The sequence below is a fragment of the Trichomycterus rosablanca genome, chromosome 3 (assembly GCF_030014385.1).
Source record: "Trichomycterus rosablanca isolate fTriRos1 chromosome 3, fTriRos1.hap1, whole genome shotgun sequence".
Classification (NCBI taxonomy): domain Eukaryota; kingdom Metazoa; phylum Chordata; class Actinopteri; order Siluriformes; family Trichomycteridae; genus Trichomycterus; species Trichomycterus rosablanca.
The window spans coordinates 5,309,764-5,325,951 of NC_085990.1; the positions used below are offsets into that span (position 1 = coordinate 5,309,764).

The 16,188-nt window shown below is 40.6% G+C and overlaps 1 protein-coding gene across 1 annotated transcript; it reads left to right on the forward strand.

Moving 5' to 3' along the window:
• The first annotated feature begins 46 nt into the window (after positions 1-46).
• rnf115a (ring finger protein 115a) lies at positions 47-16,093 on the forward strand. Its single transcript, XM_062992517.1, has 9 exons — positions 47-159; positions 2,754-2,812; positions 4,103-4,157; positions 6,121-6,380; positions 10,882-10,950; positions 11,100-11,172; positions 12,793-12,886; positions 13,057-13,172; positions 14,096-16,093. The coding sequence occupies exons 1-9, from the start codon at positions 82-84 to the stop codon at positions 14,210-14,212; spliced, it is 921 nt and encodes a 306-aa protein (XP_062848587.1). The 5' UTR covers positions 47-81; the 3' UTR covers positions 14,213-16,093.
• Positions 16,094-16,188: the final 95 nt, after the last annotated feature.

The window sequence follows — 16,188 nt, forward strand, 5'->3', positions numbered from 1 at the left end:
AATCACAGCTCAGGGGCGGGATATGTCGGAGTAGATCGGTTGGAGGAGCGACGTCAGTGTTTGTGTGCGGTTGGGGGAAAAATGGCGGAGGCTGCGGCAGTTCCTCCGCATCGGTTTTTCTGTCACTGTTGTAAGGGCGAAGTAAGCCCCAAACTCCCGGTAAGGCAACATTTTACTTCCATCTTTTATCAGGGGTGGGTATAAAGCCGTTCTCTGGTTCCTACAGCCCGCGACACTTCGCGTATCAGTCGTTTTGGTGTCGATCGACGAGCCTAGCTAGTTCACTTAGCGAGATGGCTAGTCTAGCTTGTCCAGTTTCCTTGGTTGCTTAGGGCCTCGGTAGGATTTGACACTTATTCTACAGGAGCTGGTGCGTCTCCTTACCCTAAAATTTTAAAGGTTTTCTATATTACTTTGTATGATAGATAGAGCTGTCTTAAGAAAGGTCAGCCCACATTAGGACTGAAGGTAGCGAGCTTGTGTTTCCAGCCAGGGAAAAGGGCCAGACTTTCTAGATTTTAGTGTCGACTGTAGATAAAAAGTGTGTTGATGGTGGATCAGGGCAATCAGGACTCAAAACACGAAACACCAGCCTGATACGTAGTTTTGTGGTCAAACCGAAAGTAAAAACTGCAAGTCGTACTTATTGTTTCTGTTTTTACTATAGGTTCTATCTGAGATCAGCTGGTTTCTATTCTATTTAAAATTCCCCCTAAATATGCTTGATAAATATGCTGAGATTCTATTAAGCTGAGATCAGCTGGTTTCTATTCCTGGTCAATCATTAAATTCATGTTTACAATTCCCCCAAAATATGCTTGATACATGTGCTAAATATTATATGGATAACATATATAATGTGTTAAATATTAACTAATAACTGATATGACATCATTTGGCAACACTTTCAGGAGCACACGGTGGCTAAGTGGGTAGCACCGTCGCCTCACTGCAAGAAGGTCCTGGGTTCGATCCCCAGGTGGGGCGGTCCGGGTCCTTTCTGTGTGGAGTTTGCATACTCTCCCCGTGTCTGCGTGGGTTTCCTCCGGGTGCTCCGGTTTCCTCCCATAGTCCAAAGACGTGCAAGTGAGGTGAATTGGAGACACTAAATTGTCCATGACTGTGTTTGATATAACCTTGTGAACTGATGAATCTTGTGTAATGAGTAACTACCGTTCCTGTCGTGAATGTAACCGAAGTGTAAAACGTAAAAATGACGTAAAAATCCTAATAAATAAATAAAGAGCACACAATTTAATCGTTTTACCACTGACCCTGGTCAAGGTCTCGGTGTGTCAACAGAACAACAGGAAACATCCATCACAGAGCAGACTCACACACACTTACACTTAGAGCAATTTTTAGTAGCTCCATTTGGCCTGATTGCATGTCTTTAGACTTGTGGGAGGAAACCAGAGGACCTGGTGGAAACCTAAACACACAGACACGGGGAAAACATGTGGTCTTCACAAGGCAATCCAAGACCGGCCAGGGAATCGAATCCAGGCCCTGTGCCACCATGCTGCCCTTACATTTGTACACGTTACATAAATTCAGCTTGCAAGCATTATTATTCATCCATTTCATCACAGATAAAATAAAGTCGTTCGAGTAGTAGTTAGTTAGTTTGGCCTTTTGTCCTTTGTCCTTGTGTATCAACATGATGTATAGTACATAGTGGTGATGTTGAACAGGACTGAGTAGAGGTTTTAAGGACTCTTTTTTTTGACCCATTGCTTTTGTTTTAACACATGTTCCTGTTCTAGCTGGCCTGGCTAAATGCTCATAGGATGCCCAGACTTTGCGCTGCTCTTGTCTTACACACTATCTTTATAAAGGAATGAACTGTCAGCTTAATAGAAACCTGCAATTTGGGTAAACTAATTATAATAACAAGCACATATGGATTGCAGTTACGCAGAAGATTTAGTTTCTAAATTAATTTGAATGCAATATGATTTATACTGGCTCAGGCCTTGAAAACAGACCTGTAGCGCCTGTGTGACTGTTGTATGTAAACATTACAGAAACAGTATCATCATGTAATTGTCTGTGCTTTTTCTCTCAAAGTGTCTTACTTACACTGACGTCTTGTAGATGTTTAAAACTTAAAGAACCCACATCATAATAATTATCTACTGCAAATTGTCTCCTTTTCTCTGGACACAAAATTGAATGTGCACTCCAGAAAAGCACTATAGTGTAGTTCATGGTAAATTGAACGTCATTTGATGTACACCGTAAAACAGAAGACTGATTTTATAAAATTACGCAATTTACTTCATAAATAAGCAGTAAACCTTTATTTATTTCCTCTTTAATCATTTGTATTTGTATAATAAATTAAAATATTGATTTTTGCCAACATGTAATAGGCCGGGCTGCGCCTCACCAGAGAGGTGCCAAGTGTAGCCCTTACCTGAGGGAATTAGTAAATAAACCCAACATGCAGGATGCTTACTGCAGCCAAAGAGCCACGACTAAAAAGAGACACGGCAGAAGTAAAGGAGTGGCCAAAATAAAGGAAAAGAAAAGCACAGAACGCGTCAGCAGCAGAGAAAGTGGAAAGAAAAGAGTAGGAATGAAAACCGGTTGTCGCAATAAGGCTCAACCCACAAGTCCGGCCGTGTTATTTTATGTCATCAGTAGTTGGCTTTAATTTCGGCATTGTGATTCACTATTCACTGAATCTAGAGGAATGCTATATGCTGCTATATGCTGATAATAAAGATAATAAATCCCCGTGTCTGTAGGAGTACATCTGTCCCAGATGCGACTCTGGATTCATAGAGGAGGTGACAGAAGATTCCAGGTAAGAGTTTGTTCTAACCTACTTCCTCATTTTTTCGCTGACACTCAAGGCATGTTGTAGGACTACTGCATGTCATTGACATGGTTTCAGAGGTAGGACAGCACAGAAGCATATTCCACAATACTAGGGTAGTTTTAGCTTAATGGTTAAGGTACTGGACTAGTAATCAGAAGATTGCCTGAAGTCCAGCTACCACCAAGTGGCCACTGTTGGGCCCCCAAGCAAGGCCTTTAACCTTAAGTGTTTGCTAAAATGTAGTAGACTTGCTTTTGCTTAAGCACTATAAAAAAACATTGACTTACCAGTATAAAGGTAATAACAGATTATTAGATAAATAGGTTTTCCATTCACATAAAAAACCCATAATGTCTGTGATACTTATAAAAGGTGTAGCAGGATTTATTGTCATGTGTTCTTATTTTAAATTTTTTAGATTTAGGTTTCTACCCTCACTGTCCATTTTATCGGCTTCACTTACCATATAGGAGCACTTTGTAGTTCTACAATTACTGACTGTAGTCCATCTGTTTCTCTACATGCTTTGTTAGCCCCCTTTCATGCTGTTCTTCAATGGTCAGGACCCCCACAGGATCACCACAGAGCAGGTATTATTTAGGTGGTGGATCATTCTCAGCACTGCAGTGACACTGACATGGTGGTGGTGTGTTAGTGTGTGTTGTGCTGGTATGAGTGGATCAGACACAGCAGCGCTGAAGGAGTTTTTAAACACCTCACTGTCACTGATGGATTGAGAATAGTCCACCAACCAAAAATATATCCAGCCAACAGCGCCCCTATGGGCAGCATCCTGTGACCACTGAAGAAGGTCTAGAAGATGACCAACTCAAACAGCAGCAATAGATGAGCGATCGTCTCTGACTTTACATCTTCAAGGTGGACCAACTAGGTAGGAGTGTCTAATAGAGTGGACAGTGAGTGGACACGGTGTTTAAAAACTCCAGCAGCGCTGCTGTGTCTAATCCACTCATACCAGCACAACACACACTAACACACCACCACCATGTCAGTGTCACTGCAGTGCTGAGAATGATCCACCGCCTAAATAATACCTTCTCCTGTGAGGGTCCTGACCATTAAAGAACATGTCGAGAAACAGACGGACTACAGTCAGTAATTGTAGAACTACAAAGTGCTTCTATGTGGTAAGTGGAGCTGATAAAATGGACAGTGAGTGTAGAAACAAGGATCAGTGATCAGTGTATATTATGTCTTATAATGTCGTATGACCCTACACATTTGCACAAAGTGATTCTGATGCTGTTTTTTTAGTCTCTTGGACAACACTTCAAATGGCCTTGATGACACAGCATCACAGTTCGCAGAGGTATGTGGCTTTCTTCAAAATGTTTAGATGATGAATGATCATGCGTGGCTATTTTAAAGTCTCATTCTATATTGCCGAAGAAGGTTTTCAGCTATATTTACCATGTAACCATAAAAAGAACATAAAAACAGACTTTTAAGCTAATGGAGTCATACAGTTTGTTTCCTGGAGATGACGCAGAGTAATGCACACACACACTGATACACTGAAAGTCAAATCCAAGCCAAGTCTGAAATATCACACAGTCACTCGAGGCATTAATATCAGTCCAGTGTCTGTATTATTTTACTTTTTGATCATTGTCATTTTCAGAATAATATCACAATGACTGTTGATTACTGTAGTAACATAAAATGTTGTAAATTATATGTAAGATTTTATTTTAGGCAGGAAAAAATAAAACAGAACAGGAAGTATTTAAGTAAGCAGTAATTTTGAGTTAACTTATCAGCTTACGTTATATCTGAGTGACTGCAGTTGTTCATCACTACCATGTCCCATCATATTTATGTATTAAAATTGTCCATTTATTATAAGACAGACATTTAGTGCCTTGTGGAAAGATTTTTTCCTTGTTACTTTGTTACTACCTGGATTTTGGGGGGGGGGAAAAAACAACAACAAATGTATCCGCTTGTTAAGTCGTGACGTGTCGACCTTATGAAACGTCACATCCGGGTCCAAGTTGGCTGAGACCCCTCGTATTTTCAATATACCACAGTGCTGTGTCCGAGTCGGAAAAAAACTACCCAACTGTCTTTCTACCGCTTTTCTTGCAATTAGATATCATGAAGTAATATTTTTGTTCATAATTTAATGTAAACTGTCAAATTGTATATTCATTACACGTGTTTCAAGCTGTTTTTAATTTACATGTAATATGTTCATATAATTTACATGTGATATCCTGGATTTTTGATTTTTATAAGCTATAAGCTTTACTGATTAAAAGTAAAACCAAAGAGTCAGAAATGTCAGTTTTCATGTAATGAATTAAAAATATGACCGCTTACCTCTTGATGAGTTGACATGAAATTAAATAATGACATGAACTAGTGTACTGCACATCTTGTCTATATATATATATAAAAGACCTTTTCTCGTCCAGATCGCTATTGAGAAGGACTAGAAGTTTATGACTCGTGTTTGTAAACCCAATTTCCAATGACAGCGACACAGAGTTCCATAAGTTTTCCACAAACATTATTTATTTTAACTTTCTTCTTAAATTGGCTTATCCATTAATCCAAGTTTCTTATAAAAACAAAATAAAAACTCAATATGTTCGCAATTGGCGTATAACAAACAAAACTACGGTAAAAAATCTATTGCTCCGCGTCCTCTTTCTTTCCGTATATTTTATATATATTTTCCGTATATAGAGCCAATACAATTCTGCCCTCTTAAGGGCTAACCAAAGAGGACTAATGAATAACAGCATACATTGATTACCAGGAAAAATTATCAATAGTTAAAATACCAAGTCTCCACTTCAAATAAGTATTATTTAACCAAACAGGAAATATTTATGACAATAAACATAGAAAATTACAATTAGTGCAATATTGCTTTTACAATATATATAAAAAGGTTCAGAGGTTCAGCCTTATCTTATCTTATCATAGTTGTTTGCGTTTGGACCCGGAAATGGTCCGAACGTCACGTGTGACGTCAGACTTAACAAGCCCAATGAGTTCAGGTCCTGAGCTTCTGACTTTTAGTCACTTTGTATCCTTACGGGGCAGTAAGGATTTCTTATAGGCCATTTTTTCTTAGTTGACTCATTTAAAAAACATTTATTTTCTGTCGGGTGAAGGTCTGTTCATGAAGCAGCAAAGAAAACTGAGAAATAATTCACATAAACTGCTGTTAGGCACAATGGATCAGTTCCCTCTTCCACAGTATGATTACCCACAGATTTGAGTCGTTGCCACTCCTCTCACACTTCTCATTTCTGCTTCAGCTCTGGCAGCTCTTGTTTGTGGACCGGCCGTTCACAGTGGACCTGGACAGTCCTGACTCGGAGCCACGGGTCCCGGGAGGTGGCGGAGGCCTGGGGCTGGGAGGAGGACCGTTCGGCGGATCCGTCCCCGGAGGCCTCAGCGGAGGCCTGGGGGGGCCTTTGGGAGGAGAGCACTGGGGGCGTCCCACTCGCCTGCACAATCCGAGGAGACTCCGATCCAGAGGAAGCAGCCGGCCAGATCGCTCTCCTGCCGTAGAGGGGTGAGTCCTGCAGTGCTGCCTCCTGTGGTTCTTTATGTACTGTTTACCAAGCTTGCTTTGAAACTATTTTCTGCAAGTCCCTATTTAAACACTTAGCCTACTCAAGTAATGGTTCATCGCTATGCAACAGTGTAGTAAAAGCTAATACACACTGGACTTTTTGGTTAACCCTGTCAAAGCAATTTGTACTTTTTTGGTTTGTTTTGGTAGATTGCTTTTACTATTAAATAAAATATTATTTTTACAGAATTTTTTGGAAGAAGAACAGGTTATGTAGAGAACAGAACCAGACCCTGTTATTTAACCTTTATTATTATACAGTGATTCGTTTACATTGTACGTTTCTGGATTTTACTAAAATGACACATATAGGGTTACATTTAAGGCATTTAGTCAACTGAGTGTTAAAGGTGATGCTTAAGGGCCCAACAGTGGCATCTTGGCAGTGGTATGGCTAGAAATAGCAACCTTTTGATTACTAGTCCAGTACGTTAACCGCCTGTCTTGACTTTAAGTGCACTCCGCATCGTTGCTGCAGGCTCTTATAGGGAGGGAATCGGCAGGTTTCAGCTCTCAGCATGCACCAGACAATCAGCAGATTTATTATTGTTAAAACTGACCGACCTCTTAAGTGATTTCATGACGGACAGCATGACGGGTAAAGGCGCTTGCTCACATAAATGCTGCTTTTATACACAATCCAAACAGCATGATGTGAAGACCTGCTAGAGCTTAATTACACATGATGACTGGCACTTAGTTAGATTTTTTTTTAATGAATAAGTACTGAAATGTGCTGGTGTGTGTCACATGTCCATTTAGGACACTCAGTGTTTAGCGGTGACTCAGTCCTTGGACCGACTGTGACGTCACCTATAAACTTGGAACCAATCACATTTAGTATTCACAGTATTACAGAATGACCAGGTCTCTGAACACTTGCCAACTTAATAGCACTTAGCTAAGATTGCACTGTGAATATATAGCATACACTGTATGGTCAAAAGTATTTGGCCTCCTGACCATAAGCTTGTTGTATATGCCATTTCAAAAACAAATGGTATTAAAATAGAGGGACATCTATATGATCCTTTCAGCTATAACATCAGTCACTCCTTTGAGAAGACGTCTTACAAGACTTTGAAGTATGTCTCTGGGAATTTGTGCCTCAAAATAGCATTTTATGGCTGGGCACTGATGTTGGTCAGGGAAGCGTTAATTGATGTTCCTGTTTACTGCAAAGCTATTCAGTGGGGCTGAGGTCAGAACTCAGGTCACTGGAGTTTCTTTAAATCAATATTTTCCTTCATGTCTTTATAGAGTTTGCTTGTGCACAGGGACACAGTCATGCTGGAGCAGGAAAGGGCCTTACTAAACTTGGAAGCATAAAGTTGATAAAAAAGCAATTGTTGTGGCTGAAACACATTACAGGGCTCTAGAGTGCGACCAATTTGGTCGCACATGCGACCTAATTTCTCAATGGTGCGACTAAAAAAAATCTCAGGTCGCACCGGTGCGACCAGCAGTTCAAGGGGAAAAAAGTGTCCGCTACTCTGAAAGTTTTCCCGTGGTACAACAACAGACACACATCAGGCCCAATCAGAGACAGTGAAGAGCGGGACAATATTGTATCGGTGATATGTGAGCGACATTCAGCTCAACCAATCAGAATGCAGCACCGGACGTTCAGTTAGTTTAGTTTTGTATATGAGACTCGCCGGACGGCCAAAGTATAAAAGTTCGGTTTCTGGAGCTAGGCAGTTTAAAGTGTTGTAACGCTTACTGAAGTCCTGACTAAACCGTTACAGTGAAGTCTACCTTGTCGTGTGCTTTTATTCCCACACATTCATCACCACACAGCAAGAGACCCGTAACAGTGGTGAGCCGACCCTCTAGTAGCAATAGGCTAATGCTAGCGGTTAAGTGCGACGATAGCGAAAGTAAAAACACAATAATATTTTCGTTAAGTAAAATATAAAAATAACTAAAAGACAGTGAAGTGTTAGAATACATGTAATCAAAATACACAGTGAGTGCACCGCAATCGATTTTGGGAATCTGTGTAAAAGATCCAGTAAAGCCGATAATATAATGCACTTTATTTAAGATTACACTCTTAACACTAGAGCCCCATACACACACACACACAAAAATAAATAAATTATATATATATATATATATATATATATATATATATATATATATACACAGTGTATCACAAAAGTGAGTACACCCCTCACATTTCTGCAGATATTTAAGTATATCTTTTCATGGGACAACACTGACAAAATGACACTTTGACACAATGAAAAGTAGTCTGTGTGCAGCTTATATAACAGTGTAAATTTATTCTTCCCTCAAAATAACTCAATATACAGCCATTAATGTCTAAACCACCGGCAACAAAAGTGAGTACACCCCTAAGAGACTACACCCCTAAATGTCCAAATTGAGCACTGCTTGTCATTTTCCCTCCAAAATGTCATGTGATTTGTTAGTGTTACTAGGTCTCAGGTGTGCATAGGGAGCAGGTGTGTTCAATTTAGTAGTACAGCTCTCACACTCTCTCATACTGGTCACTGAAAGTTCCAACTTGGCACCTCATGGCAAAGAACTCTCTGAGGATCTTAAAAGACGAATTGTTGCGCTACATGAAGATGGCCAAGGCTACAAGAAGATTGCCAACACCCTGAAACTGAGCTGCAGCACAGTGGCCAAGATCATCCAGCGTTTTAAAAGAGCAGGGTCCACTCAGAACAGACCTCGCATTGGTCGTCCAAAGAAGCTGAGTGCACGTGCTCAGCGTCACATCCAACTGCTGTCTTTGAAAGATAGGCGCAGGAGTGCTGTCAGCATTGCTGCAGAGATTGAAAAGGTTGGGGGTCAGCCTGTCAGTGCTCAGACCATACGCCGCACACTACATCAAATTGGTCTGCATGGCTGTCACCCCAGAAGGAAGCCTCTTCTGAAGTCTCTACACAAGAAAGCCCGCAAACAGTTTGCTGAAGACATGTCAACAAAGGACATGGATTACTGGAACCATGTCCTATGGTCTGATGAGACCAAGATTAATTTGTTTGGTTCAGATGGTCTCAAGCATGTGTGGCGGCAATCAGGTGAGGAGTACAAAGATAAGTGTGTCATGTCTACAGTCAAGCATGGTGGTGGGAATGCCATGGTCTGGGGCTGCATGGGTGGAGCAGGTGTTGGGGAGTTACATTTCATTGAGGGACACATGAACTCCAATATGTACTGTGAAATACTGAAGCAGAGCATGATCCCCTCCCTCCGGAAACTGGGTCGCAGGGCAGTGTTCCAGCATGATAATGACCCCAAACACACCTCTAAGACGACCACTGCTTTATTGAAGAGGCTGAGGGTAAAGGTGATGGACTGGCCAAGCATGTCTCCAGACCTAAACCCAATAGAACATCTTTGGGGCATCCTCAAGCGGAAGGTGGAGGAGCGCAAAGTCTCGAATATCCGCCAGCTCCGTGATGTCGTCATGGAGGAGTGGAAAAGCATTCCAGTGGCAACCTGTGAAGCTCTGGTAAACTCCATGCCCAGGAGAGTTAAGGCAGTTCTGGGAAATAATGGTGGCCACACAAAATATTGACACTTCAGGAACTTTCACTAAGGGGTGTACTCACTTTTGTTGCCGGTGGTTTAGACATTAATGGCTGTATATTGAGTTATTTTGAGGGAAGAATAAATTTACACTGTTATATAAGCTGCACACAGACTACTTTTCATTGTGTCAAAGTGTCATTTTGTCAGTGTTGTCCCATGAAAAGATATACTTAAATATCTGCAGAAATGTGAGGGGTGTACTCACTTTTGTGATACACTGTATATATATATATACATACATACATACATACATACATACATACATGAATAGATATACTCTATTATTATTGTTATAATTTTTATAATAGTGTACTATAATGAGATTATAATACTATAATTAACTGTAAAGAGCATGGGAAAACCATGGCCGTCAAAATTGTATTTGTGACTGGTTCTAATACATTTTGAATTGAAAGGATGAAAAGCACAATGCATCTATAAAACACATTACATGCCGCAGTAAATGCACTGCCCATGGGTCCCCTCTCCCCACTGCCTTTCAGCGGCAGACAGCAACAAACATCAACAGACGAGGCCATGTTGACCAGACTGTTATTTAATCATTTACAAGTCAATATTGCCTATATGGACAGCGAAAAAACAAGTGAACCTGTAAAACTAAGGTGTTAAATGCGATGCAGTTGAAAATTAGGGTGCACCTAACTTTTGTGCTGGTGCACCTAAGAAAAAAAGTTAGGCGCACCAGTGCAACCAGTGCAAAAAGTTAGTCTAGAGCCCTGCATTAATTTAATAATTAGAAGGGGTGTCCTAATACTTTTGCCCATATAGTGTATATCAGGAGCACATTGCAAGACAGAGTGTAATACTTACTTCTCAACACTTCGTGTTTTCTGTTTCTCTTGTCTTTTAGAATAGTACAACAGTTTCTTGCTGGGCTTTTCGCTAATTCAGGGGTTCCAGGTTCCCCACCACTCTCATGGTAAATGTATACATAATTTAGAGTCCAAATGTTGTGACCTATTTCTGTTCCTGTGTACCTTAATTTTAAACATTATTCAGGAATTTGTTGGAGAATTCGTACCTGCAAGACATGTTGACAGACGTGTGTATAATTGTGTGTAACGTTAGGACGGGCATGCTGCACTCGAACCCTGGAGACTACGCCTGGGGGCAGGGAGGCCTGGATGCAGTTATTACACAGGTACTAACAAAAATAACAGAGTTTACTTATGTGTTCAGGATTTCCATGTAGTTTTACTGTTAACAATGCTAGCACCCCACTGTTTCAGAGATACTTTAGGTCATCTGGTTATAATGATTTGGCCCTTATTAAAGTACGGTAGGACTTTATGTCTGATCATATTTGCTGCATTTAACACATGAACTACAAGTAATTACCATCAGCCCAACATTTAATAAACCCCTGACTCTCACATGCACAATTATTTTTTTTTTTTATTAGGTTTTTAACATCATGTTTTACACATTTTGGTTACATTCATGACATGAATCTTGTGTAACCAGTGATTAACTGTCCTGAGTTCAAGACTTAATGTCAAACACAGTCATGGACAATTTAGTGTCTCCAATTCCTCACTTACACGTCTTGGGACTGTGGGAGGAAACCGGAGCTCCCGGAGGAAACTCATGCCGACAAAGGGAGAACATGCAAATGCCACACATAAAAGACCCGGGCTGCTCCACCTGGAAAATGAACCCAACAACAGTGCTACACATCAAGCCTCTGTGCTACCCACAATTGTTTTAAAAAAAAGGGGTTGGCTGGCTGATAAACCCTGTGATGCATTTGAATCTGGTTTAGGCTATTTCTGCCTTGCACCTGGATAAATTGCTTGATTAAACTGGAAGAGTAATCTATATATTCAGGGTTGTCTAATTATAAGCTATTTATGGGGAAAAGAACCTTCTTCTTGTTCCTCAGCCTTTGTCCCGTTATTCGATTACGGGGTCGGCATTTCCGGCTTCTTCCCGTTCGGGGTCGCCGGCGGGATTTGGCACAGTTTTTACGCCGGATGCCCTTCCTGACACAACCCTCCCTATTCATCCGGGCTTGGGACTGGTTTGTGCATCTAGCAGCTTGGTATCTATAGGACAATTCAGTGTTTCCGATTAGCCTGGTGGCATGTTTTTGGACTGTGGGAGGAAACCGGAGCACCCGGAGGAAACATGACACGGGAAGAACATGCAAACTCCGCACAGAAAGGACCCGGACCGCCCCACCTGGGGATCGAACCCAGGACCTATGGGGAAAAGAACCTATTTAAAAATAAGAGGTTTCGCATTAAAACCAGTTTACTTCAGTACAAATTGACAAGTGTTGTGCTGTACATTGGGGGAAAAAAAAGCATCTTTTTTTTTGTGCATAGGTCTGTGATGAACATGTGACCCGCCAAGCTATAAATACTGTTTATCTGATGCCATCATGAGAGAACTTTTTTATGCTTTGTGGTTATCCAAAATAAACATGTTTTACTGGAAACATTTATTATAATAAGCACATGAAAATTTTTGCCTGGAGAGAATAAAATATTGTTAGGAAATTAGTGCAAGTCACTGCTGATGAATGCAACACTATGGATTTTGCATTATTTGATCACCAGGGCTGGATGAGTATACCTGACCTAGCGGGTAGGCTTTGGCTGGTCAAGTATACCCAGGTTCAAAATGTTAGAGCTAAACCTCTGTTTGCTTCAGTACAGTATGATTATTTTTGTTAAATGTTTTAGTACGATTTTACTGTCAGCGTTCTTTTTTTGTGCCTACAACAGTACAAGTAAAATTGTCTTCCGCTCTCTTCCAGTTACTGGGTCAGTTTGAGAACACGGGTCCTCCTCCTGCTGAGAAAGAGAAAATCATTTCCCTCCCCACAGTCATTGTTTCTCAGGAACAAGTTGGTCAGTCTAAATTCTTCTTCTCTCTTATAAGCTTAAATGTCTTGCTGTTGGTAAAAATGTCTAAAGAAAATGACCAGTTACATCACCAGTTGTCCATCTTGCATCTCTATACTTACCTGAGCCTCTCTGCTCTCTCCTCTTTGTGTCCACCTGTGTTTGTCCTCTCTCAGACAGCAGTTTGGAGTGTCCTGTGTGTAAGGACGACTACACAGTCGGAGAGCCAGTCAGGCAGCTGCCCTGTAACCACTTCTTTCACAGCGACTGTATCGTGCCCTGGCTAGAACTGGTGAGACAGGGAGTAGGGTGGGGAGTAGCCAAGTGCTGAGGTCATGATACTCCAGGGTTAAAAAAGGACCAAAATCCAAATTGCTCACTAATCTTTTAAGAAAGTAATGTATTAGTTAGAATTTTATATCCAACATTTAACCTAATGTTTATCTTGGCAGTTTTCTTTTTTTTTGACAATTGATTTGTCGTTAGGACCTCTGTGTTTGTGTGTGTGTGTGTGTGTGTGTGTGAGAGAGAGAAAATCTACCTGCCAGGCAAACTATTAAAAGACCATTAACAGTAAAAAGTACAAATCTGGGGGTGCTCAGGTGGCACAGTACACGAGCAATGACATTCTGAGCTCCCGGGTTTGAATCTCGGCTCTGCTACCGGTCGGCTGGACGCCCCCTAGGCACAGTTGGCTAATGCCTGCAGCAGACAAAACTGGCCTTCAGTCTGCTGGGTGGGAAAGACCGGACTAAGGTGTGGGGTTATCAACGCTGTGTAAGGACCTAGGTTACAGAACGTGGATGAGCGAAGAGATCAGGGCGTGGCTCTCCATGTGCAAATCCCACCAAAGTATGGGAGAATAAGAAGGGATTGGTGGACTGCACACACTTCGGAGAAAATGTGTGTCAGGCCAGTATACACCCACCCTCCCTGCACATTGTCGGGGTCACCAGGAGCGGATTGGCTACGCTAAACTGGGAGAAAAGAGGGGAAAATGCATTAAAAAAAAGCACAAATCTAAAAGACGGTTTCTTTATGTAAAGGTTAAAGTTGGGTTGAACATAAAAATACTTTTATGGACTGACATAAAGCAAAAATCTTTGAGTCCCAGAACCCACACAGCTGTGCAGCCTGTACTTTTCAAACCAGGCTCCATGTTGTCTAAATCTAACTTTATTTTATTTATTTTTCCTTTCTTTCCCTTTGTTACAGCATGACACGTGTCCGGTTTGCAGGAAGAGCCTGAGTGGAGAGGACAGTGGTAGTCAGCCCCCATCAGAGTCCTCTGTAAACCCAGAACCCCGCACACAGGAGAGATGGTCGTTCTGAGACATACACACATGCTTTACTTCATTCGTCTGTCTAACACACGCAACACTTGTCGCGTGAGGATTGCCAGCGTCCAGCATTCCTGTCTTAACGCCAGCCTCTCTCTCTCTCTCGCTGTTCTCTTCTGATCTTAGCACACTCGTATGGTTTACTCTGGTTTGTTTACTGTTTTACTTCCATTGTGGCCTGACCCAGACCTGTGTTTGTTTGTACATTTCTGCTTTTACTACATCGCCCCAGAGGTGTGTGGGTTTCTTTCTTTTGGGAGGTTTGTTTCTCCTCTGTATTTAATTACACTCTCATATTGTCTGTTCTAACTATCAGCTGGCTTTGGAGACTCCACATGGCCACCACTTTCACCACACTGGTGTAAAACTACACGGACCCTTCGTGCAGAATGATTCTGATTTCCATAAATTGTTCTAATCTACATAAGGCTGAAACGATCGTCTTTTTTCAAAGGGAACAACAGGATGAACTGGTGATCGCAAAAACAGGTGAAACGTATGGTATGTGGACACATTTTGGACATGCATGTAATTGCTGGAATACGGTGTGCATATAAGTAGTAAATAGAAAATGTTTTTGGCAAATTCGCAGCTTATTACTTTACTTAATGTTCTCATGATAATCACTGCTTTAGGAAAACGGCTAATTATTGATCAAATAACCTGTAATTAGTGTCAATAGTTCTTCACTGGTTTGATTACTTTTAGGCACGGTGTTGGCTGTTTCAAAATGTATTAGATCATTTTCTTTTCTGATGGACGAGGTAAGAAAATGGTGAAACCAAAGTAACAATTGTGTTTTTAACGGTACAGGTTTGTGTAATAAGTCTCCTATGTTATTTAGCCTCTAATTTTCTAAAACAGTGATTATTATAGAGGTAACATGAGGATGTTGTTTCCAAATTACATTTCTATCTACTGCTAATACATTAGCTATCAAAATGTTTGATACTTATGCTAAAGTTTTACCATGTGCATTAATAAAGTAGTAAAATAGCCTAAAAGATTAAAACCAAACACCTCAATGCCAGAGTGTAGTTAAGCTTAATTACTGTTTGCATTTCAGAAGGAATCTGCTCAAACCATAATCAGTGTATCAAATCACGGTTTACTGTAGTGAATAGTAACACCACCATAAGTAGTGTACTCCTCTGGCATAGAGATGCCGTGTGCTTCTGATACCAAGCCTGACGAACATTATGTTGCTGACACAGGCCAGATCATTCCTGTAAACAAGATACAACTCATCTTTTAAAAATCAAATAAACATCACCAATATGCATTCATAAAGCTCGCTCAGTTACTCTGATATCTGGATCAGAAATGTGGGAAGGAACAGATTACCACAACTTTAATTGACATACTACAAAATTTTACAATTTAAAACACTGTACATCCGCCTCTACTGGAGCTCGTCACTGCAGTAGTCATCTCTAGTCATACTCTCTATTTTGTTTTCAGTGGTCAGTCTCTGGGAAGGTGGGCCACAAGTATAAATGCTTTAGTTTTAAAAGTACTGTTTCTGAACAGCCTCGCCCCTGCCTATCCGAGGCTTTATTACCATGTCTGCTTCATTCTAAACCCCCTTACCTTTTCAGTTACACTTTTACACTTTAGTAAACCTGTTCATAGGATCATGCAGTCTTGTCTCCGAGTCTCTTTTCTTCCACACTCCCTCTCGTCTCTAAGCGTTTTTCCCTGGTGTAAATATCACAAGCCCACCTGGTTTCTGTTCTATTCTCACATTCATTTGTATCACTTTTTTTTTGTAAATAATTTTAGTTTAAATGCTCCTTCAAAATAAAAAAAGCAAATTAATATTGCACATAAAAAGAAATTATGAATCCCTGAATATTAAAATATATATTATATATATGATGTGTATGTCAATTATGTATTAATAATAAAACTGAATAAAAATCAGTTACATGTTGATCTTGCTAAAACAGGCTCACAGGTTTTTTTAAA

Excerpts from the sequence above, each read along its gene's own strand:
- rnf115a (XM_062992517.1), top strand. The coding sequence starts at position 82 with ATGGCGGAGGCTGCGGCAGTTCCTCCGCATCGGTTTTTCTGTCACTGT. Across the intron at positions 10,951-11,099 it reads GGTTCCCCACCACTCTCATG|GACGGGCATGCTGCACTCGA; the intron begins GTAAATGTATAC and ends GTGTAACGTTAG. Across the intron at positions 11,173-12,792 it reads TGGATGCAGTTATTACACAG|TTACTGGGTCAGTTTGAGAA; the intron begins GTACTAACAAAA and ends GCTCTCTTCCAG.